General features: G+C 41.3%; 1 protein-coding gene across 3 annotated transcripts in view; it reads right to left on the bottom strand.

Annotated features, from left to right (window-relative positions):
- The window catches only part of BMPER (BMP binding endothelial regulator), a 249,954-nt gene that overhangs the window by 167,304 nt on the left and 56,735 nt on the right, over positions 1–25,915 (bottom strand). For all 3 annotated transcript variants that reach the window (XM_008964331.4, XM_024929696.4, XM_034963926.3), the window contains exons 4-6: positions 20,577–20,659; positions 16,720–16,810; positions 12,375–12,457 (exon numbers count right to left, since the gene is read on the bottom strand). In XM_008964331.4, coding sequence (XP_008962579.3) covers positions 12,375–12,457; positions 16,720–16,810; positions 20,577–20,659 — 257 coding nt within the window. The remainder of the gene's footprint in view (positions 1–12,374; positions 12,458–16,719; positions 16,811–20,576; positions 20,660–25,915) is intronic.

Genomic DNA, 25,915 nt, shown 5'->3' with positions numbered 1-25,915 from the left:
GAGGAGAGACCAAGATAGCAATGAAAATGACTCATGGTACTTTACCAATACCAGGCTATCGTGCAGAGCGCCTGATGGGAATGGAAGAGGGGAAGCTCAAGTAGGACCAGGGACAGGGAAGTGGAAGCAGGCAGGGAAGGAGATGGAACAGAAGGGCACAGGAGGGGAGGGGAGCCATGAAGCACAAACGAACAAAGGAGCAGGGAAAGCCGCAGGCCCAGAGGTACCAAACTGGTTTTTTAAATGAAGTTATCTGGCTAATAATGGACAAAAAGATCAGAAAGTTCTGGAAATGTCCTAAAGTACTCTGAGACTAATATTTTATCCTATTTTGTTGACAAAAAAGGATATTTCTTTTATTTTCGTTAATGAATATTTCCATTCTCATCCTCCCACAACACAGAATGATACATTCTTAGACTTGCTGTCCCCTGAGCTCACCCCCCGTTCCATCCTCTTCACACAGCTACTCTTAAGTCTCCTTACCAGCTTTTTGCAATGGTTGTGGTTGGAGCCTCTTCCTCTACAGATTTATCATGAATCTTTCATGTAACCACGCTCATTAAAACCGTGAATATTTTCCTACTGCCTTCAAGATGGGCATCAAGACCAAAGTAGGAAGGTAGAAAAGTTCTAGATTGTATAACTCATTTTCAAGAACATGGATACTCAAATCAACAGCTATAAGACTAGTTATTTAGCCAAATATTCACTGTTTCCTATGTGTAAGACACTGTACTCAAGCTGTGAGGTACATTATGCCTGTCTACTAGGAATTTAAAATTTGAAACCCAGAACAACATCCTAGGAAAAGTAGAAAGAGATGGGCAGAGGAGCCCAAATGAGAACCAGACTTGGAGAGTAGGGGGATTCTGGATAGTTCTCTTTCTGAGCCAAGAAGGAAAGAGAGAAGACTAGGGAGGTTAGGAGGCTGCAGAGCCATGAGTATGAGAGGAAGCACTATAGAAACTCAAAAGAATGAGTCATATCAATACGGGAGCAGGTACAGAAGGTCGCAATCTCAAAATGAAGGAGTTAGAGATGGAAAAGAAGGAGTTCAAATAATGAAAAGTCTTGGACAAAATAAATGTGGGAACTGACAATGCTGACTCACTTTTCTGTTTTTTAATATATTTGGATCAAGATTTGAGGGGTAAAGATTGGAAGAAGACATGGGATTTTAGCAAACTATGCAATTATCTACCATGCCATATGCATACTAAGGTCAAATGGCACACAAAGCAGTTTCAGTGTTTTTAAACGCATCTTAACATATCTAGCCGAGGATTAAGATCCTTCATACACATATAAACTTCAATAATACTTTAACTACCCAATAGAAACATTAGAAATAAAAACACAGACAATTTACAGAAAAAAAAACACAAATGGCTGATAAACATATGGAAAATGCTCAGTTTCAGAAGCCAAATGCCATGAAAACAAGATTCCCAAATGGAAAATAGTTATGGTGCAGGAAATATGTAGTATGCACCTACATACTGATTATTGGAGTGGGAATTAAGACATTGATTTGAAGTACTTCAGCAACACACACACACCCCTTAAGATATTTGATTCTTTGACCCACTAATTATAGAACTTAGCCAAAGAAATAATCAGAGAAACAAAAAAGATTAATTTTCAAAGATATCTGTCACATTATTCAAAATAGTAAAAACTGAAAATGTTAATTTTTAACAACTGAAAATGATGAAATTATGGTTTTATGGAAATATTATGTAGCTTTTAAAAGTATTCTCAACTTTTTCATGAAATGGAGACATATTCACAATATAATGTTAAATGAAAATAACAAGGATATAAAACTACCTACAGAATTATATGTACATATGGAGGGAAAAAAGTTAGAAGGAAATATATCAAATCATATTAATAGTAGTTATCCTTGAGTTGTACAATTATTTTCATTTCTCAATATATCTAGGCTTTTTGAAATTATCATACAGTGCTTTATATGTGGCACAAGAAAGGCCGCATTATGGTTTTATTTTCACAAGTCAATAGATTGTATTTGGCTGAAAAGGAAAAGTGAATTCCTCTTCATTTTTGAATGCCCAGGGCCTAACATAGTGTGTAACACAAAACAGACACTCAAACATGGTTAAGCTAACAAAGGACTGGCTGGCTGTACAGGCAAGACAGAGATATAAAGATGGAAAGAGGAACGGACAGATAGTTTAAAAAGTCTTCAGCATTTAGTAAAATCCATATCTGTTCTAGGATTTTTAGGGGATAAAAGGAACACATGATTTGACAGACCTTAGAGAAAATAAAAGGATGAAGAAGAAAATTAAAGGAATGATCTTTTCAAGGATACAACGAAGTGAGACTTAAGCAATTGAGCTAATTCTTCTACCAACTCTAATCCCTATTCCAAATTTCACTCAAATCTATAAACACATCTGCTTCTCAGACAGATAAGAGAAAGTAACTTCAAAAGCAATGACACAATTTCTCCTTCCATCTACCAGGAGGATAAATTTACAGTCACAGAACACTGAAAGCTATGTCTAGGTGAACCCAACTCCTCCATAAAATTTCCAAGGAAGCTATCACAATTAATGCTTAAACTCCAGTGGATCACTGCAACGGAGAGATAAGCCCACTGGATAAACATTTTTTTTTTTTTTTTGAAACGGACTCTTGCTCTGTTGCCCAGGCTGGAGTACAGTGGCATGATCTCGGCTCACTGCAACTTCCACCTCCGGATTGAAGTGATTCTCCTGCCTCAGCCTCTTGAATAGCTGGGATTACAGGCACGCACCACCATGCCCAGCTAATTTTTGTATTTTTACTAGAGACAGGGTTTCACCATATTGGTCAGGCTGGTCTTGAACTCCTGACCTCGTGATCCACCGGCCTCGGCCTCTCAAAGTGCTAGGATTACAGGCATGAGCCACTGCACCTGGCTGGATAAACATTTATTTTTATCTATTTTTGGGAGCAGAGGCAATGAGGGTGGCTCTGCCCGGAAACTATCACATTTTCTTTGTTTATGCATATTTTCTTGGTAAGGAGATGCATTATAGATTATGTCTCAATTTTTCAACTTACCTGAGGGTAACAGATATGTGTTCTTCATCCACACTGGCATTATGGAGACAAATGCTTAGGCTCAATGCCCGAGGCTGAAATCTGGTATGAGTTTAAACTTGCTTAGACGTGTGAACTTTGGAGACAGGAAGTGTAATTTATTCTTTTATTGTGTCAATATTTCTTGCACCAGATTTGGGTTTTTTTCCCCAATGTTTGCATTACCATTATTTCTCCCTCAAAATGGCTGGTCGTTCTTCACTCCATAGACTCAAATGCCATTTCCAAGTTTCAAATCTCCACCAACAATTATAGATAATATCTCAAAATTACACTGGTTGGTGCAGGGAGAGGATAGACAGAGAGAAATGGCATGTAGCGTTATAATCAGGCAGTTTACGGCTTCAGTTCTTGCTAGCTTTTTGACTTTAGGCAAGCCATTAAACTTCTCAGAAGCTTGGGTTTTTGTTTGTTTGTTTGTTTGTTTTTAAACAAAAAAGAAGCTAAGAGCTCCTAGGTTGCAGAACAATTGTGAAAATTAACATTATATACTATATGTACCTGGCACAGGGTACACATTCAGTAATAATAACTATTATCAATAATTCCTCTGTAAATAAATCATTTGTGGATTTCTTTTCAAACTATGCATTTTCATATAAATGCTCAAATGTCAAAGAAAAACTTTCTTTTCCAACTTTTTTCCCTGTTGTGCTCAATATGAAGTCAATGTCTCCCTGTGTAGAAAAATAGCTTTACAGAATATTTCAGCTACAAACAAATTATATAAAGAAATAATCATAAGGAATCTTATAAGCCATTAAAATAAAAACATACATGAGGGTTAAAATTTAGGATTTGTCCTGCAAACATTTAAGTCCAGGATGAGGTAGAATTTAAAATATAGAACAATTATTCCCAATATTTTTAATATAAAAAAATTGAGCCCCCTACTGGTTTCAAGAACTTGCTAAAAGTACTTAACTTGCTGAAAGTACAGTCTAGTAACACAGATAACTCAACTATGCTCATGAACATTTCAAGATGTGATTTGAAGCTCTTGCCTTACCGTTTTCTGCAACTCTAAACTAACATATTATGAAATTTTCCCAGTCCAAATCAAGCCCTCACACTGAATGACCCCTCTTAAGCCAGATCCTCTAAAACCTCATCCCACCTTTGCCCTCTTTCTTCCAAAAAGCTACAAAAGCTTTGTCTAGGTAATGATCAATGACTATGGTAGGCAATTAATTCAGCTTTGGCTTATAAACAGGTCATTTTGGTGGTATTTTCAAGAAACCAGAATTTGATATCCCATAACAATAGTTGTGCATTTATGGATTCAATCTAATGACAATGGCATTACAATAGACCTTCCGCTAGAAGCCTTGGCTGACAGGTAAACCACAACTATTCGGATTCTTTCTAACATAAAACACCAAGATTCACAAGCTCATTGTCCAGTCACAAAACAAGCAGAACACCAGCTACTTTTCTAAGCAAGTTGAAGGCCCCTCCTAGTGGCCAAGTGCTATCCAGCCCTTTAAGAAAACTTTTTTTTTTTTTCAATTGACTGTTCAAAATCAAGACCTTTTTGTCCTCAGGGTAATGGTACATCCATAGTGCAAAATGGAACACTGCAGCAATTACACCAATATTTCAGACTAGTTTTGAAAATTCCTCTGGGGCTTTTTGGCCCACACTAGTTAGATAAACTGCCCATATTGATCTAATTTGCTCAATAATTGCTCAATTCTCCAATTTATTGCCCAGATGTAGCCATATTTCTCCCCGTGGACAGGGAAGATATAATGACAGCTTATGACTAAAATGCATCAAATTGCACATATTATTGCAAGTAAGGCAGAGGGCATGAGAGAGGGTTCAGGCATCGAAGTTCCCAAGTCCCCATGTCAAAGGAGAAACAGCACAGTTGGGCACCATGTGACCACAGAAATGATGAGGCATCTCTTTGCTTCCTATTGCAGAGAACTGCAATCTGAGCTGGAGATGCTGGAGCAGGAGGAGGTCAGTCATGTCTCCTGTATTTTTCAGAGCAAGGTCAACTCTGAGGATAGTGGATTCTCCTCTTTTAAAAGCTCTGCCACAGTGAGTGGCCCTGATTGTTGGTGACTGCTTCCTGCCACCACAGCTTCCTGCCACCAGAACTTGTGGGGATCTTTGAGGCTTAGGAACACTTTTCAAACAAGACATTCTCAGGGAAGTCATTCACATTCCATACTAAACAATTTATCATAAGCTCTACAGCAGCTGAAATGAATCCCTTTTCCTTTCTGAGCTCATCCACGATGACGTGCCTCTCTCTATTCTCTGCCGAATTGGTAAAGACTAAATGTTTGGTGTGGGTGGGGAAAGTAGCAGAGAGAGAAGAGAAGCAGTGGGGGAAAAGAAGGAAAATAAAAACCAGCATCCATTTGTTCATGAATTCAGCAGATTATTATGTATACCCATTATGTGCCAAGCACAGAAGATACAGTCACCATTTTATCCTAATGGATGGAGTTAAATAAAACCATCACAAACAAAAATATCTAATTACAAATCATTTTAGATGTTTGGAGCATAAAGTATGGGGTGCTATAAAAGAGTTTCCCAACAGGAAGTGATCTGGTCTTGGGAATCAGAACAAGCTTCCCTAAAGAAGGAATGTCTGGGCTTTGCAGTGCTGGATGAGTGGGCGGAGACTGTCTAGGTATAGGAGCGATGGGAAGGAGGAGAAATGGGAAGAAAAGGAAAAAGCCACCTAGGTAAAAGCCATGAGATATGAGACCAGTGCTTCTCAAACTTTATTTGGCAAATGAACCTCTGGGATCATGTGGAACAGCAGATTTCAATTCAGTGGGCCTGGAAGAGGGACAGAGATGCTGCATTTCTAATGAGCTCACAGGTGGGGTCCACGTTGCTGGTGGGAGTCCTCCCTTTGTGTAGCAAGGATGGAGAGGTTCTGTCTGAAGGCCAGAGTGGCCAGAGCAGAGAGGATAAGGATGAGGGACAGTGATGAGGTCACAGAGTTGACAGAGGCTGGACCCTGCCTGGCTGCTCAGAACATCTTCAAGAATCCAGTCTAAGAGAGAGGGAAGCCATGAGGATCTCCATTTTCTTTGCTTTCTTCAAATACCCTTCCTTGGAGTTTCATTTTCCCTGGGAGACAGCACTTTGCAATATCTAAAGTGTAAGTGAGAGCAAAGGTGTTTATGGACTTCAGGGCTTCTAAGAGCCAATAAAGCACAGCTCCTTCATCACAGACAGCCCATTAACAACCCATGTTTATTGGTAAAAATCCTCTGAACTTAATACGCCTTTGTCAGCAAAAGTAATTGATCTTGGCCGGTTAATTTGGCTGGTTTTACAGACAGAGGACTTGCTGCTCTTTTAAAAGCATCCTACCACTCTGTGGGCTACACTCCCTCCCGTAAGCAATTTCCAAGAACACTGAGCCCCTGGGGTTCTTAAAATAGTTTGGTAAAAAGAACACAAACATCTCTCATTGGCACCTTGGTCTTTAGTCTCACAACGTTGAAGACAGGTTTTACAGAAATGTCTGTGCCAACTGCCACCATCCTGTTTCCTGAAAAGTTGACTGAACAAAGGCACACAAAGCTGTTTGCTATACAGTTAAGCAGGTAGGAAGCCAAGGTGTGCTTTAACCAATACTCAGTATACTTTATAAACTATTCTTTGCTTCAGTGGTAGGAAAGAATCCTCTTTCCATTTAAACATGAATATAGTGCTTATTCACACTGAACACATCTCATAAAGAATGCACTCTGGTATGACTCAGACCGCTATATGGAACAGCTAATAGGACTCAAGCTGTCACTCCCCTGATGAATATCGGGACTCTGAAGAAGTGATTCTCTTGGCTCTTTTATTTCTACAATGGGTAAACAGGGATGATGCAGTTTAACAAATGATAAGAAAGCACTGCATTTTCTGAGTGAGTCATGATGATAGTCACACCTAAAAATGTTAGGCCTGCTTCTGGAATGGATAAGAGCAAAAGGTTGTGAAATCCTCTCCAGATAATCCTCAAACATTATCACGTTCTCAACTGTCTGGAATGCCATAGAGATGGACCAGCTAAAACCAGGATGTACAATCATGTGTGAGGCATTTGTTTCGTTATCTTAGGAATCCATCTCCATAAGACGAGTGTCTTCCTGATGGTCTGCCTCTCTGTCACCACATCATGAAAACATCAGTACACAGATTTTCACAAATTCAGAGAGTGTAACTAAGTGGGTTGGACCTCAAATACAAGCCACATGGCGTATACAAGCCACTTGCCAGTGGGGACACCATGAAGAGTTTGCAGTTCATCCATTGGAGCTGGATAATACCCCCGAGGGATGCTTCACACACCCACACAACTCCCTAGGGTGTGCCCCCAAGGCAAAGAGTAAGCTAGTGATAAGGGGATATCTGACCAGATTTACTCTCCCAGACGAGAATAGGCTGGCAAGTTTGGAAGGGCAGAAGTCTCAGGATGGAAGAGGAAACATTACTCTTTCTTAGTGTACTACATCAAAAGACAGCAATAGGAAAGAAGAAGGGTGCCAACATTGCTGAGCGCCTGCCAGTGGTGCTAAGTACAGAGGAGGAGGGAGGGAAAGATGGCAGGGAAGCTATAGCAAATGAGAGCCATGGAGCCATCAGGAATACAAAACAGAAAACAGTTGCTTCTCCTTGGGGGAATCAGGTTCTCAGGGAGTTGTATGGGGGTGGTGATAACAGACTTGGAAAGATCAAGCATTCACCAGGTGAACAAGCAGAAGAAAGGAATTACAAACAGGGTAGCAGCATGAGCAAAGGACTGGAGGCAAAACAGAGTAATAGGTTTGGGAAAAAGCTAAAGGTTTAGTATTCCAAAAGTGTGTATGCATATGCATGTATGCATATGCGTATGCACATATACGCATACCTATTCACAAATATATGAATGTATAGATGTTTACGTGCATATATATGGACACTTATGCACACATATGTATGTTGTAGCTGACTGTGTCGCTGTGGACCCACATCCTCTCACCCTTACCACTTGGGTGTGTGCACATGCCCACACTTCTAACTGCCAGTACAGTTAGTCCCTGATGATTATTTGACTTAAACGATATGCACTCAGTAGAATATGTACTTTTTAGTACTCATACAACCATTCTGCTTTTCACTTTTAAGTATAGTTTTCAAGAAGTTTAATGAGCTATTCAATAGTTTATTATAAAATAGGCTTTGTGTTGGATGATTTTTTCCAACCATATGCTAATATAAATGTTCTGAGCATGCTGAAGACAGGCTAGGCTAAGCTACGGTGTTCAGTAGGTTAGGTGTGTTAAACGCACTTTTAACTTAAGATATCTTCAACTTACAATGCATTTATCAGAGCATAACTCCACCGTAAGTTGAGAAGTACCCGTTTTTGTGTTTCTTCCTCTTGCTGCTAAAGACCACTTTGCCACTTGAGGGGCAGGCTGGAAATGCTACCCAATCAAGACCTCCCGGGAGCAGCCCTCAACCAAACCCTGGTTGGAGTTGGTGTGTAGATATTTCAGTTCTCTCACTCCTTCAGTGAAAACATTCTGAGGTATGAATTTTACACTGGCTTCCAGACTTTCCCCAGCAAGACTAAGCTCTGGTCACACACAATGGTAGCTCACATGGTGTCAAAGTCTATTTGTACTATTATAACAAAATATCTGAGAGTGGGTAACTTATAAAGAACAGGAATTTATTTCTCACAGTTCTGAATGCTGGGAAGTCCAAGATCAAGGTGCTGGCTGGTTTGGTGTCTGGTAAGGGCTGCTCTCTCTGCTTCCAAGATGGCGCCTTGTTGCTGCAACCTCCGAAGGAGAGGAACACTGTGTCCTTACATGGCGGGAGTGATGGAAGGGCAAGAGAGATGAACTTCCTCCCTCAAGCCCTTATATAAGGACACTTGGCCATTCATGAGAGCAGAGACTTCGTGGCTTAATCACCTCCTAAATGTCCCACCTCTTAATACCACCACAATGGCGATTAAGTTTCAACCCATGAATTTTGGGGGACGTTCAGACCATAGCACTTGGTGACATTCCCTCAACTGGCTGCTTCTTCATCCTTGTCTCCCCTCTGCACTCTTCTGCCAGAGCCTTCTGTATCTCCCAAATAAACTACTTACACATATATACTTATCTCAGGGTCTGTTTCTGGGGCATCCAATCTTAAACATGTGTATGTTAGAAATGTGTTGAGAAGTATCTGAGAAATGTGTATGTTTGCATTTGTATTTATAAGCATGTTTTTATATATTTTTATTATTTTTATATATGTGTGTATAGATACATGCAATTACAGATATAGAGATATACAAATATATAGTCACATAAATACTATATACATGCTCAAATGCATAATATGTTTATATTTCTCTATATATACATCTTTCTATTTTTACCAAAGCACAACAGGTTATTACATGCAGTCTTCATTTGTACAGGGGAAGCTGCAGCCTAACATTATGAACACCCCTCTGGTAGCCTCCTCAGTGGGGCATTTGGCCTTGCACAGGTCCTGTCTAAAGCCCTTCTCCAGCTTTGCCCTCTCACGCAAGATGGCACCTCACACCTGCACGCACCTCACATGCCAAAGCTTCCAAGCAGGCTGCCAGGGCAACACTGGCAAACTCCATGCCTCCTAAACTCCATGCCTCCAGGCCATGCATTTGGAATATTCCATTCTAAAGTGAACATCTCCACAGTTACCATCCTCAAGAGAGGGCCATTTGCTGCCAAGACATTACTTTTTTTTTTTTTTTAGTGTACTCCATCAAAAGATAGCAAACATGAAAGAATATTAAAAACCAGATTATTTTACCAACAAGCTACAAAAAAGCTTACACCTCAAATGTGTGTGTTCATAAAAGAAAAACTGCTCTTATGACACTCCCCATACCCAAGCTGACACACAAATGTCCTACCTTCAAGCAAGAACTCCATTGTTTCTCCCATTTATTCTATTAATCTAAAGGCTGATATCGGGAACATAATCAAAGTCATTAGTTGCCCTTTGAGTGCTGAGGATGGCACTGCAGAAAACTAGACAGAATACAGGAATATATGAAATTAGAATACAAGGATATGAGAAAGGAATAGACTCTAGGTCTGGCAACAACTCACTAGGCAGGAAAACTTGGTGTTTCATTCATCATGCATTGTGTTTAAAAACATATGAAATCAGAATGCCTGCAGTACATTTTGGTTTGTGACCCCTGTACATATCATCTCTAAGCTCATTTCCAGTTCCAGCACTGGATAACTCTGGCTGGCTGTCACTGGTACAGCTGCAGGAACTTTCCATTCTCTTTACCACCTTCTAAATTTCCTCTCCAAGGAGGCTCAGCTGTGTGACCTTGGCACACCTTTACCTGGAAAGGCAATTCATTCAGATGCACATTTATAATTTCCTATTGAAATATGCCTTATTTTTCCTCAGTCTACTCCCAAAAGCATAAGATTATTTTTAAAAAATTATCAGAAAGCTTTATAGTTTACAGTATGGAAGAAATAAAATTGAGAAATGGGTAATATTTAATGGCAAATATTATTTACATAAATCATTTACATAAAAATAAAACTATTCAGGCCAGGCATAGCAGCTCAAACCTGTAATCCCAGCACTTTGGGAGGCTGAGGTGGGTAGATCACTTGAGGTCAGGAGTTCGAGACCAGCCTGGCTGACATGGTGGAACCCCATTTCTACTAAAAATACAAAAATTAGCCAGGCCTGGTGGCGCACACCTGTAATCCCAGCTATTTGGGAGGCTGAGGCAGGAGAATCACTTGAACCTGGGAGTCAGAGGCTGCAGGGAGCTGACATAGTGCCACTGCACTGCAGCCTGGGAGACAGAGCAAGACTCTGTCTCAAAAAATAAAAAAATAAAAAATAAAGCTATTTAGTCATAATTAGCAGGAGAGGAACAACATGGAGGTTGAGTTGGAATATGCAAGCTCATGCTCATTTTCATGAGTACATTACTTTGTGTTTTTTATATATTATTATATACCTGATGTATATTATGTATATTACATATGTTTTATATCTAGATATATAGAGATATACATATATACTCTCTTCTTCCCTCCCTTCCTTTTTTACCTCCTTCTCCCCCATACAAAAGCCATCACATTTCGTCGTATTTCCTCCAATCTGTATTCTCTAGGTTGGGTGCATGTGTGCTGAAGGAAGGAGGAAAGATTTTCGAAAAGACATGTAGAGAAATGACAAATGCTATGGTTTATGATGATCCAAATATGATTCTGCTTTGGTGAAATTAGGATGCTAGAGTTCCCCATGTATTTTCCTTTTAATATTCTGAGATGCATACTGAGTCACAAGTGACTTGGAAAACGTATGTTCTTTATTATAACAGATTAAAAGCTTAAAAAATAGATGGTTGTACTAACTCCCTACTGTAAATAACTTGGAGCAGCTGGTTAAGACTAGATTCCCCATCACTACCACCACCACTGATTTCACCCTAAATTTAACATATATTAATTAAAAAGATCCCTTTACAATTGTAGCATGTGCCAAGTTCTTTTTTATATCTAAGCATGCTGGAGAGATCGTTAGTATATGGCTTAGAATTCAGCAATGCTTAGAAAGACAAGCCTGTGACTTTGTCTCACTGATTCCTCCTCTGCCCTGAACCCACCATTTCAGGCGATTTCCTCCTATCCACTCTGCAACCTGTAAATGATCAGCCCTCAAACCAGGTTCTCACCCCTCAGGATGCACAGAAGCAAGCTGTCTTTGTCCCCATTGCTTCTTATTTGGCTGCACTAAAGAACCAAGCAGCTGCCTCAGCAAGAAGCTCCTCAGCCCCTGAGGAACAGAAAATCCATGCTTTCCCCCAAAAAAGGAGGCACGTGGAGGAAAGGCAGCCTCTCCCTCATGCTTCAGAGCAGAGTTCCTCAACCAGGAGCAAGTTTGGCCTCCATGGCCCATTGGGTGGTCTGCAGACATTGGTGGTGATATAGCTGGAGGGGTTTACTGGCATCCAGTTGGTGGAGCCAGGGGACCTTGCTAAACATCCTGCAACACACAGGACAGGCCCATGAAGAAGAATTTCCCAGCCCAGAATGTCAGTAGCTCTGAGCCAGGTGGATGAGCTTTTCCCTCGGCTCCACATCAGCAGGGACTGACTTTTACCCAGAGAGGAGACGAGAGAGAGGCTGTAGAGACCGGGGGTGCTCTTGGTGAGTACAAGCAGTGCTTTGCCCAAAGGACACCCTGGGAACATCCACAGCAGGACTTACAGTGCAGGAACACTTGGTACATTTGCTTCCTTCCGGCTGAAATTCCTCCCCTTCCTGATACTGCACACCCTCAAACACACAGCCTGGAAAGCAGACAAGAGTTTAGAATTAGGGCAACAGCCATCATCGTTCAACCTGACACAATCCTTCTAACCACAGTTCATCCGTTGCCCACCTCCACACAGCTGAGTGTCCTCTTCAACCAGTGGACAAGACTGCTGCATAGTGAAAAGAAAAAACAGAGGCAAACGATGGGCATGGGACCTGAAACCCCAAAGATGCTGGAAAACAAATAAGACAGTGGAACCCAGGTCAGCCCAAGGGGAAGTAGTGCAGCATAGAGAGCCGTGCTTAGGATCCGGGAGCTGCATGGTGATCATGCTGCCCACTGCCAGAGGGACCAAACCCAGGGGGGCCAGAGGAGGCAGATGGAAGGCCAAGGGAGAGAAGTCAACCATGGGCTCGGAGCAGATGACACCAGGGGCCCCATTCAATGAGTACCTAAGAAGGGCACAGCCTCTACCACGTCCTAGGTACCCCAATCTCACTCCACATCCCCAGTGATCCTACAAAGTAGGGACTTTCATCACTCTTTTCACAAATAAGGAAAACGTGGCTCAGAGGGGAAAGTAACTCACCCCAGCTGGCAGGTGGCAGAGCTAGAATTCAAAATCAGTTCCGACCCATCTGCTGCACTGTTCAGAGGGCCAGGTACAAAGGCAAGAAGGGGCAGAGGCAGGACAGGAGGTATCATACGAGTTTTCAGCCCCACGCTCTCTGTTAAAGGGACTATGGCCCCCTCCAAGTTTGAGCTAATAATAGGACCAAAACCCAGGAGGTGTTCCCTATTCAGAAAGATGCCCAGGACACTGCCACATTCCAAAGAGAGGTCATAAATGTCGCGATGCACAGACCAGACAGGAACCCCATGTCACACAGGCCATGGGATAACTATGAGTTAACAGCAAAGCCACATTCCTCAGGACTGACCTCACAAGGTGCTGGACCAGGATAGCTGAGGTCACTTTCTCCATGGAAGACAGTGCTGGGAGCAAAGCTAGCAGTGGGCAAAACTTAGCCAAAGCAGAGTCTTGTGAAAGACTGCTCCACGCCCCTGAGAATGAGTGTTCAAGGCCTGCCAGCTAAAGCCATCTGCAGAACCCACCAAGCTCTTGGAGCAGCTGGTTCCTGACAAAGAAGAATGGGCATTACATCCACCTGATCTGGCCACTGACCTTATTCATCTTAAGCTGGATACAGAGCCCTTTGTTAAATGGAAGACATGCAGACAAGTGCTACTGAGCCTGAAGTTGCATTACCAAGTGAAACCGTGGTTTAAAAAATGCCCCAGGCATAAGATCTGTATGCTACTGACTTGCAGAGTTAGCAATCAACCAGCTCCTTGGTATTCTCAGTGATGCTGGAAGGCTTGGTAAGTGTGGGGCCCTCCTAGTGGCTGTATCTCAGCACTGTTACTATGGCAGATGCCCACTCATCTCTCTTTAAGGTGCACTTCCAACAAGGCAGCTTTAATTCTTTCATACAGGTTTGTAGCACTGATTTTGTCACACAGATTGCCAGATTAACTACAACAATCTACACTTGACCACTTAAATGAATTTTAAATGAAAATTCTATGCAAACTGTTTCCATCACAACCCACCATTCCTGAGCAAAGAGCCCAATGAAAAGGAAGGAGCAGTCGACCAAGAATGCCCTAAAATCTGCTTCGGGAAGAAACTGACCACAGACTACGTGTTTGTCATTACACAGAATATCATTCCTTGATCAATGCCAGTCCTTCTGAGTGACCAAGGAAGATACCCAAGGCTTCTCTTGACTCTCCCTCCCTAGATTTGCCTGAAGCCTCCCTCATAAGACAAAAGATAATGCCTTGTGGATACAGTTCCTTCTGGATCCTCCAATTTGCATCCCAAAGGTTGGCCTTTGGAATTAAGGCGAGGGAATGAAATTGATTCATGATCCCGTAACTGAGGACACAGAGCCTGCCCAGGTGTCAGGGGGCTGGTGGGTGGCACTGGCATGCCAATTCTTAAAGATTTGCCTTCCAGAACACCTGGACCTAAGCTTCTCGATTCTCGCGGTGTGTGCGGGCAGGGGAGGTAGTGCCCTATGGTGGCCAGAAAAGAGAAGGGGCCGGATCCCAACCCCACCTTTGGCCCTTACTCACTCACGGACCTCAGGCAGGCGCTTACTCTCAGTGGGCCTAATTTCTTCTTGTGTAAACAGTGGATGGCTGTGAGGACTTAGCACTGTAATATGACCAGTCATGGAGTTCAGCCCTTTCTTTCCCAGAAACTCAACCAAAAAGAGAGTGGAAGAAGCAATGGCTCAAATATAACTTCAACTGCTGAAATAGATGGCTCTGCTGTTTGTGTACCCACAGTTTCAAAGGCAGCCTGAAAATATGACTATCTCCTAAGTGAGGAGAATGTTCTACAGGGTGAGAGGTCTTGGGCTTGAAGTGTTCCATTTCATTATTGTTGGTCCATGACAGATCCCATGGTTATGAGGAGAGGGCAGCTCTGAGTTGATTCTGTGTCAATAAAGCCATAGTCGGCCAGGCGTAGTGGCTCACGCCTGTAATCCCAGCACTTTGGGAGGCCAAGGTGGGTGGACCACGAGGTCAGGAGATCAAGACCATCCTGACTAACATGGTGAAACCCTGTCTCTACTAAAAATACAAAAAAATTAGCCAGGCGTGGTGGCGGGTGCCTGTAGTCCCAGCTACTCGGGAGGCTGAGGCAGGAGACTGGTGTGAACCAGGGAGGCAGAGGTTGCAGTGAGCCGAGATCACACCACTGTACTTCAGCCTGGGCGACAGAGTGAGACTCCATCTCAAAAAATAAAAATAAAATAAATAACAAAGCAACAGTCTACTCAACACAATTGAACTCATATTTAAGAGCTATGATATTTTTAAATCTATATGGTGTATAAAATATGCTCTGTTATCAATGTCAGGGTTGGCTGTGTATAGAAATTATCTGGGAGATCTGAGACCCGAGTGTTCCTCAGAGATTCTGATGGAATTGGTCTGGGATGCAGCTTGATCATCAAGATTGATTTTTTTAAGGATTTTTCAGGTGACTCTGGTGTGCAGCCTGGACAACTACTGATCTCATTGAATAAAGATCCTGTAGGCATTTAAGGATACGGTTAGGCAATACAAACCTTTCACAGCATTCAGAGAGAAAAGCACTCAAGCAATCTCTGCTTGATAGACACAGAACAACTGGATAATGGAAAAAAATAATTTTACTTTCAACCAGTTTTTGGCTTTCATGTAAGCTCATGAACAATAAAAGCTTTACAGAAATCCCAGTGTGAAAAAGAGGCTGAATAAAGACAGCCCAGGTTGCTGAGGAGGGTTAGACGTAAGTGGAAGCTGGCTATCCTTGTCATTCAAGGGTGAGAAAAGGCTGAACTCTGAAAGGGACCATGCCTTTGAGACTGCATGGAGGAAAGTGACAGGTGCCTGAGAATGGAGCAGGAGCTCATCTCTGGAGAGCATCCAGTGGTGCCTTAGCCACTTCACAGGAAGTTTCCAAGAACAGAAGGCCCTTTGGAGATTAACCTCAAAAGCAGAGCAGTAGTAGTATCACCGCTCTTGAGGAAAAGCACTCAGAAAAAAAAAAAAAAAAGGCAGAACACCTGTCAGAGATTATTGGCCAGTGGCTTAAGAGATCAGAAAAAAATCTCTCACCTCAAAAGCCCCAGGCTTGTATGTAAGGGCAGGAAAAGATGCAGGAGGCCTTTGTAATCCTGTTCAGAAAAGTAAAAGGAAACGTTCCAGCCGCTGCAAAGGAAAAATCCTTTTGCTGTCAGCTAGGAAGCAGGGCCCTCTAAAAAAGACAGAGGGTCCACCTTGTTGAACCACATGGAAAACTGAGACCAGCAAAACCCTAAGCTAAATTCACTTAGGGACACAGCTCTCAGTTTTCAGAAAACATCTGGTCACCTCATCACCATGGCGAGCTCTGGCCAGGATTTTGCAATATGAAGCAGTAAAAAGACATCTCTGGAAGCCAGAGAAAGCCACAGCCTTTTCTTCCAAAATAAGCATTACCTGTGGCCCTGTGGAGTGGAAAGCAGGCCTCAGAGCCTGGAGAACCCCCATGCCAGGACCTCCAGCACATTGCATTCATGCTGGGCACACCAAGGCAGCCAAGCCGATATTTCTATGCAAACGAGCTCGCTCTCTAAACCCATTAGGTACACAGATGTAAAGTGAGGAAAATTTCCAACAAGAGGGGTTGGGAGATTCATGCATTCCTGAAAGAACACACAGAGATTTCCAGCCTCCCCTTCCTGAGAACGTTACCTGGACATGTGGGGCAGCACATTCCCAGATGCTCCAAAGGGTTTTTACAATGAACAACACAGCGCACCCCAGACTCTGTGACAACGCCCTCCTGAAACACAGAACACAACAAGCAAAGTCAGCCCAGAATTCCCACGGAGTTACTACTTTTGGAAAGTGACCTAAGTAGGAGAAGTGCTCAAGCACAAAAACCACAAGGCTTGGTGGGTGTCAGGGCGAGAGGTATGAGACACCAACGAGGTGAGATCCAGGCTCACCCCAATCAATGCTGTAGAACTCAGTGCAAATCTGTCACCTCTTATTTTCCCGTCTTTGCTTTCTCTTTGGCCCTAATTTCTTGCTTCCTTTTAAATCTAGTTTTTAAGACCTTCTTGCTGTCAGTAAGTACCCAACAGAATCTAGCTGCTCATTCACAATTGTTTTAGGTTTTCCACACTTCCTGTACTTTCTATCATTGTTATTCATGTCAAGCCATTAATGGTGAGGCACAGCATATAAGTATCTTAACCCAGACTAGCACCTGGAGATCCTAAATCCTTACCAACCTTCTAGAAATAACTAGGCCAGCTCTGCAATCTTAGAAATGTCACTCTGCCTCACACAGAGCCTGGGTCTCAGTTTTCCTCAAGCATCAAAGGAAGGGATTAGACAAAACTATTTTTAAGTTCATATTATATATGTCAAAATAGGGACTTTAGGGCTTAATAATAAAATCAAGTGGCCGGGCGCAGTGGCTCACGCCTGTAATCCCAGCACTTTGGGAGGCTGAGGCAGGCGGATCACGAAGTCAGGAGATCGAGACCATCCTGGCTAACACAGTGAAACCCCGTCTCTACTAAAAATACAAAAAATTAGCCGGGCGTGGTGGCAGGCGCCTGTAGTCCCAGCTACTCAGGGGGCTGAGGCAGGAGAATGGTGTGAACCCGGGAGGCGGAGCTTGCAGTGAGCGGAGATTGTGCCACTGCACTCCAGCCTGGACGACAGAGCGAGACTCCATCTCAAAAAAATAAATAAATAAATAAATTAAGTGAGTCATTTGCAAATTGATATTTGGACTCTAATCACCTTAATGTCAATTGAAATATTTTTAGAATTAATTTTCAGAGTTGGCCTTTGAAGGGCTTTCTCCAGATTCTCCACCCATTTTGTAAATGGATTTGTGTTTCATTTTTGGTTTGGTTTTTGTTGCTGTCTGTGATGGGATGGGTGGCACAGGATGAAAACAAATATAACAAATTAACAACTAGGTCATTTTCTTCATCGTGTCTGCTACCACATCATCTCAACCCAACAAGGAGGGCTACATCCTTAATGTTTTCATATCATGTCAGGCCTGAGGTTTCCACTCACTGGAGAATTGGTTATGGCTTAAATCACATGGGAAAGAAAAAAACAACTAAAGTACTAGCAATATATAACATCACAAAAAGATCCATGCTTTAGTTACATAACTGAAGCAATGCAAAAAGCTATGCATGGCCCCGAATCAATTTTTCTTTGGTATCTGCAATCCAGATGGAGGATTCAGGTTAGTTCCCAGCATGAATTTCCTGTCCATGATCTTCAAATTTTCCTCTTCCCATAAGAAATTAAAAGCAGGAAAATAAAGGTAAATTTCTCACCATCAGAGCTCCCTTGGTAGGAAGATATAAGAAACAGGTAGAATTCAATTCAAATGGAACTAGGCCAGATCATTAGACTTCCTGTCATCTGTCTGAGACCTTGTTGTACCCAGTCCATTCAGGCGCTCTACCAGAAGCATTTTTAACAGTTTGGCTTTCTGCTTACAACTATCCCTGAAGAGAGTACTATTTCTGTTTTATAGGTAGTTAAAGTGAGGTACAGCGAGGTTAAGTAGCAAGTTATGTGAGTGGCAGAATCCATATTTCACCTACTGCCCTACACTGTATCCTCTGCTACTGATTTTGTGCCCTGAGAAAAGAAGAGCATGCAAAGAGAGGTTGCCATTGTGTCATTCTGCAGAGAAGCAAGAAGACTTCCCTGACAGGTGCCAATAAATGGTAATTTCCTGCATTCCAAGATGAGGTCTCATACCTAAAGAAGGAAGCAAGTCAGGAAAGGGAAGGTCCCAGCTGAGCAAAGGAGCAGCCTTTGGTAGGTCCCTTCACCGCAGGTTGCTTTTCTGCGTATTGAATAAAACATTATCCTAGCTAGCAGGGCACAGGCAAGGTTTTAGAAAGGAGGAAAAACTGAAAGGCAAACTTCCTCTTGGGTAGGTAACATCAACTTTCTCTTCCCCATTTTACAGGTCAGCATCTCCTGACTCCCAAGGCTGCTGGACTTTAAGATCTCTTTCAACAGTAATTAGAGATTCCTGCATCACTCTTTCTGGGCCCTACTGACCAGAGATGCTAGGCAATTGGAGTTTCAGGGTTAACAATGGATAATGGCTTAATGTGTTATTCAGTCAACAAAATAGTCCCTCCCATATAATAGCTTCTACTTAATTTAAACAAAGTCTTCATCCAAAGGCAGCAAAATTCACCCATGACTGGTCCATGCAACTTAAGGATCTTCAAAACCTCTGACTGTTACATAGGAATACTATGCTAGACTCCAGAGGATATGTGATTGTCTTGTTTAGCATTGTAACCATGGCTTTGGTTTTCTGAGTGCTCTATCAAAGAGTGGAAATTTTGCTGGTCAAGAGGCAGGGCATGGGTGAAGTGGTATAAATTTTGAAACAAATGTGGGATTTTGATGTTATGGAAACTTATTGCTCTCATCCTTTTGCAGTATGACACTGATTGAACCTGCAACCTGGAATAAAAATCCAGCAAATATTTGTTGATTTAATAATGTATTATTTATATGTGTTTATCTACTGCTTATTTTAACAAGCAACAGATTTCCCATATAAATAAGCTGAATATTTAACTGAATAAATAGCTGAAGGTCTTATGAATGAGCATACCTATCATGGCATATAATAGGAACATAACTACCTAAAATTTAGATTTCAGTAAACTAAATGTCACTATGCTTAAGATAAGAGCAAAGAGAAATATCCATTATTATACTAACCTTTCAATTTCCTTTAAATGCAAAAGCATATCCTTGGACAACGAAATAGGGTTAGGGATAAAATGATTTAACAGCACCTTTTCCACGAAGAAGAAATTTTAAGTTTTGTCAAAATTAGATGAGCATAATTTGTGACAGATTATTTATAAAAAGTTTTTGTTTGCTTGTTTTTTTAAAGGAGGAGTTTGAAAATTTAGGCTTTTCATTTCTGCTTTAGTTTATCTTGCTGTGTTTAACACCTGATGGGGTTAGAGCCATGTGGAATCACTGCTCTTTTCAGAGTTCAATAGGATCAACCACAGTGGACTCCCTAGTTGCTGAATTGGTGGTTTTTTAATTTGTCAGGTTGAAATCATCGAGTTACAGTATACTAATTGCTTCAATGTAATAGTTTACAGATTGGATCCAGTTCAAAATCTTTCTAAATCAAAGAAGGGAAACATACATCCTTTAACAATACCCGCTTTCTGCTAAGAGGAATTCACGTTTTGCTCAAAGATGACTTCACAGGAAGACATGAATTTTCCCCAAGGACATGTGCATCTTCCTGGAGTTTTCCCAGGCACAATTTAACAATGGTGGACAATTCCACTGTGTGTTTCTGGAAGCAAGTTCTACACAATATCTATGCTGCACCTGTCTCGTTATGGTGAATGTCACAGTAAGTACACACAAGGATACAGTTGCTTTTTCATTGTTTTTTTCATTTCTGTTTGGCCTTTTTAGGGTTTTGTTCTATGTTGTGTGAAGGGGTGACTAAAGAGGACTCTATGGATTCCTTTTTACTGGAGAGAGAAATAATTGAACTTTACCTGGCACTGGCGTAGAACACAAGGCTCAGCCGGGCTCTGCCATTTGAAGGAGCTGTTATAGGTATTTCCTTCATAGGTGCAACCTAGACAGGAGACACAGAAGCAGGAAGAAAGGCCAAGAATGGGTATGGGTTTCCTTTACCTTTTGGAGCAAAATAAGTTATGTTCTCTAAGGCCAGATTAGCGATCAAAGGAACCACCATGCTCTTTGGCTATTTTTCCCCAAAACACAACTAAGCCTTCTAAGTATCCACTTGACATTCACTTACATTAATTCATTGACTACTGAGAAGATTAACCTCCTGAATTATATTATCGAGTGCAAAGCCATAGATTGATGAACTCTCATGGCCAAAATGTATAACCTCGTGACTTGATTTATGCCTAATGATGCATGAGGAGTAACAGAGCTAAAAACACCACTATTAAAAGGGATCTTACGGCCGGGCGCGGTGGCTCACGCCTGTAATCCCAGCACTTTGGGAGGCCGAGGCGGGCGGATCACGAGGTCAGGAGATCGAGACCATCCTGGCTAACACGGTGAAACCCCGTCTCTACTAAAAATACAAAAAATTAGCCGGGCGTGGTAGCGGGCGCCTGTAGTCCCAGCTACTCGGGAGGCTGAGGCAGGAGAATGGCGTGAACCTGGGAGGCGGAGCTTGCAGTGAGCCGAGATCGCGCCACTGCACTCCAGCCTGGGCGACAGAGCGAGACTCCGTCTCAACAAAAAAAAAAAAAAAAAAAAAGGATCTTACATGAGATTAAATTAATTCAAGATCAAAAGTGAAGCTTAAAACATGATAGAAAATAAAAGCAGAAAATTAAAATATAGGACTTGAATGCAAAATTCTATACCCATCTAAGATTGTTGATGAGCTACTGTCTTCCCTAGATAAAACCTTCCAACCCTTACCTCCAATTCTAAGAGCTATGATTTCATACTTACTTTTTATATTACTTTTAGGTAGTAAATTAGACTAAGCGAATCTGAAACTACCCAAGTATGGATTATCACATGTTATTCATTGGCAAAAACAGAAGTCAAAGGCCAGAGATCTTCAAAAGAAGAAATAAGCCAGTTAGCTTGAGTCTCTGTGGAAAAAGGCCAAAGAAACAATAGTGTGGAAATCACAGCCTAGGTCTTGAGTCAGTTTCTACAAATAACCCTCCACACTGTGGGTTACACGACCTAGGAAGATGCACTTGGCGATGCCTATAGTCACTGTATCCTTAGAAGCCCACTAGGCAAAGAGATTTACCAATACATAGTCTGGATTGCTTAATACAAAAAGTACAGAAGCAGGAACACACACATGTGATAATGCAGAAATAAAAGGGTCTGGCTCTCTGTTTCAATGACTGATTTCTGGCAAGCTAATCAACCTCAATTCACATCAAGTTTTTCTTGTCCAAGACAGAAAAGAGACTCACTCCTTCCATGAGAACTTTTAGATAATGTTGTGGTTAAAAAAAAAAATCCCTCTTAATACATTCAAGCAGAATAACAAAGGACTTAGAAAAAATTCAATAGATGTTTTCATAAACTTGGAACTATGATCTGAATTCCCAAAGAATTATGAATGACTGAAAGGGGCTCAGTAATACTCTGCTCTCTAGTTCCTACAAATCAAATTACTAAAGTACACAGTTGATTGGAAACACATTAGGGAAATGCTTTCACTATATATTTTTTAATTTCCTTTGCATGAAGTGTTACAGAGATAAAATGTTCAACCACAGGAACCCCTAGCACACTACAAATACTTATGCCAAACCGAGAATGAATACAGTAAATTTTCAACAATGAAAACCAATATAAAACAATTTGGGCTAGCATAAATCTTACTGAACAAACGCGCTTACAAGAGACGTGCCATGTGCATGTCTGATCCACTAACACAGACTCATTCAGATAATAAATAACTTGTTCCGAGAGATGGAGGCGGGGAAATCAGAGAACCAAATCCAATTCATGTTAAGTCCAACTAAATATGAAACGCCTGCCAAGTCTGCCAGTGGAGTTTCCGAATATGTTATATATTTTCATTATCTGCATTAAAAAACTGAAAGAAAGGGTGGTTTTTTGCTGCTAATAGTGCAAGCAAAGATCCTGCCTTTTTTTGTTTTAGAGGAGGAAGTGTGCTACAAAATCCATGTGGGCCAGGGTTAACAGGCTGTTCCCAAGCAATGCCAGGTCATGTGCAAAGGGCTCCCAGGAGGAGCACCAGGCTGTCTGGATTATTCCACTCTTTATGGGATAAAAGGTATTGGAATAAATGGTCCACAGTGCAAGGAACCCAACAGTGTTTTCTGCTTCAAATAACTGTCAGTGGGAAGCCTTGTTCCTCCACCATAATTTACCACATAAAGAAAGATTGGACAATAATACTGGAAAATTGGACGAAGGTCACATTGTGAAGTGCTCCATTGCTAAACCACCCTTGTTTACGTGTCATTCTATCACATCTGAGTCCATATAACAGATCTTCTCAAATGATGGATGAATCTGACTGACTGAATAGACTCCAAAACATCTGTGAAAATCTCTTTAGTATATGTAATCTACACCTTTTCCTTCTTCACCTACCCTCACTACCATCAACTACTTATGGAGACTTCAGTATATCAAGCACTAGAATGGATTTCATATGTAAGGACTCTCAGAAAAAAAGATAATTAAAGAAAGGACATTCTCATCGCTCTTTGGGTTTATGTTCTAAGATAAACATGTTATTTTAATTCATGAAACTAACGAGCTAAATGAAGACTCAGATATAGATACAATCAAAGAAAACCTTATATGTACTCCAAAAATAAATGACTTCTTATTTTCTGTTAGATAAATTTCTTTACAATTAATTCTATTTGCCACCAACTTTATGCTGCTAATAGGGTAAACAGACAATATCTTGCCCTATTTTTATTTAAATTCCAGAGAGATGGAATATACTATCTCTTATTGGCCATGGTAGAAAGAGATGCACACAAAATTTTCCATCATACACCCAGGCATTGCTTCCCAAACTCCCTCTAGTGAGACACCAGTTTTGTTTTCATTTTTGTTTGTTTGTTTTTTGTTTTGAGACGGAGTTTTGCTCTTGTCTCCCAGGCTAGAGTGCAATGGCGCGATCTTGGCTTACTGCAACCTCCGCCTCCCAGGTTCAAGTGATTCTCCTACTCAGCCTCCTGAGGTGGCAGGTGGGATTACAGGCACCTGCCACCACGCCCGGCTAATTTTTGTATTTTTAGTAGAGACAGGGTTTCACCATGTTGGCCAGGCTGGTCTCGTACTCCTGACCTCAAGTGATCTGCCTGCCTCTGCTTCCCAAAGTGCTGGGATTACAGGCATGAGCCACCGCGCCCAGCCTTTGTTTTTGTTTTTCAATCCAGTGTGGACTGATACTTTTATAAAATATAATAAAAGTGACTTACTAGAAAAAACTGAATTTCAAAGAGACAAAATATAAGCCCAACTTTTATTATTACATGTAATAGGCACAGAATACACTACCATATTATATTAAACATTTCTGTTTACTGTCCATTTCTGTACTCAACTTATTGTAGACCAGCACCATGGACCACATTCTGGGACACATTCTGGGTTTAATTGCATTGAGAGGTATATTATGGGAGCAGGAGGAACAACTCAATGAAATAATATAAATATATTCAAGTGTTGACGTTTAGAATAGAAGCAAACTTACAGATATTATAGTTTGTCTCCTTCTTTTTACAGATGAGAAAATTTGCACAAAAAGGCTAAAGGGCTTACTCCAAATTAGAAGAAATTAGATATGAAACTAACACTAGAATCCAGGTGCCATGTGAAAATTACATTTTTACATCCAGGTCTAAATTGCTAGTATTATTTTAGCATTTTCTAATTCAGCATAATATCCTTTGCTTTGAGGACTTCATGGCCCAGGAATAAAACCAGCATTTGTCCATATAAAATTAAATCATAGCAGATCTAGTAATTAAATAAAAGAGTAAGTGACTGGAATAATTAGATGACTGGTCAGGTAAACATGCAGCAACCAGTAAAGTAGCTTTTTTTTTCTTTAAATATTTAAAAGAAACTCCCTACAAGGGATTTATAAACATTCATTAGTTTTCTTCTAGTGACAAAAAGCATTTGAGATTTTATAAGCTTCAATAAAACCATCAGTACTGCAGCGGGAGGTGTGGTGATTTTCTGATAAAATCACTACGATATCTTTAAACCAGCAGTTCTCAAGTGAGGGTGATTTTGCCTTTCACTCTAAGCCCTACCCAGGGGACTTTGGGCAACATTAGGAGACATCTTGGGTTATCACAGCTGGTAGATATGGAGCGCTATAGGCATCTAATGGGTAGAGGCCAGGGATGATGCTAAACATCCTACAATGCACACCAAGAATTAACCAGCTCAACATTTTGATTGTGCCAAGGCTGAAAAACCCTGATGTAAACCATCAGACAAAGCTCAATATGGTTCTTCCTTACATCTAAAATAATACAACAATGAGCCTAAACCAGCTACACTTTTCTTTTGTATATATTTTGGCTTTTTTATGTTAATTATTTTCAGGGTGGAAAAGAACTCCAGAGTATTTGTCCTAACATTCATATTCTTGTAGAGAAGCTTGGCTTAGCCAACTGAGAAAACGGGGCAATGAAAACAGGAAGAGCACAAATTAATTGAATCCACAGTTAAGCAATAAAACTCATTTTTCCTATTAGTTCTGACCTTTTTCAGTGGCCACATTATCCCAAGGGAGAAAGAATACCACACATTTTCATCATTCTGTTGTTAAAATAGCTGTTAAAAATCATCAGGACCATAAAAAAATGGCATTGGCCTTCTAATGAGCCTTGGCTGTGCCTAGTTTCTCCTATTTAGTCTTAATCCTCTCATTTTTCACATTAACATCAGTCAAATGGCAAAGAACTGGATCTTACCATTATGAATAACTTACCCCCTGGTACCCAAAGCCTTCACAACATGCCCCCAACCTACCTTTCCAGTTCTTTCCCTTCATCCCTAGAACTCCATGTCATTGCCTGGGGTTACCTTCACAATGAACTCATGAGCTTCTGAATGCATGTTCAAGTTCCTCAACTAAGGCAATCTGGCTTCTGACCCCACCATCCCTCCACCAAAACTTCACTCTCTTGCGCTACAGCTGCCTTCTAAGGGCCCAAGCAAAAGACACTCAGTCGTTATTGTCTGGAGCCTCTTTGTGGAGGGCTGACCGACCTTTCCTTCTTCAGTGCCCTCCCACACCTTCTAGATGCTCTCTCCCAGTTACCTCTCCAACCTCTCTACTCCAGCCTCAGCTAAGCTGCTGGTTATT

Source organism: Pan paniscus, chromosome 6 (genome assembly GCF_029289425.2).
Source record: "Pan paniscus chromosome 6, NHGRI_mPanPan1-v2.0_pri, whole genome shotgun sequence".
NCBI lineage: Eukaryota > Metazoa > Chordata > Mammalia > Primates > Hominidae > Pan > Pan paniscus.
This window is presented reverse-complemented; position numbering and strand designations above follow the sequence as displayed.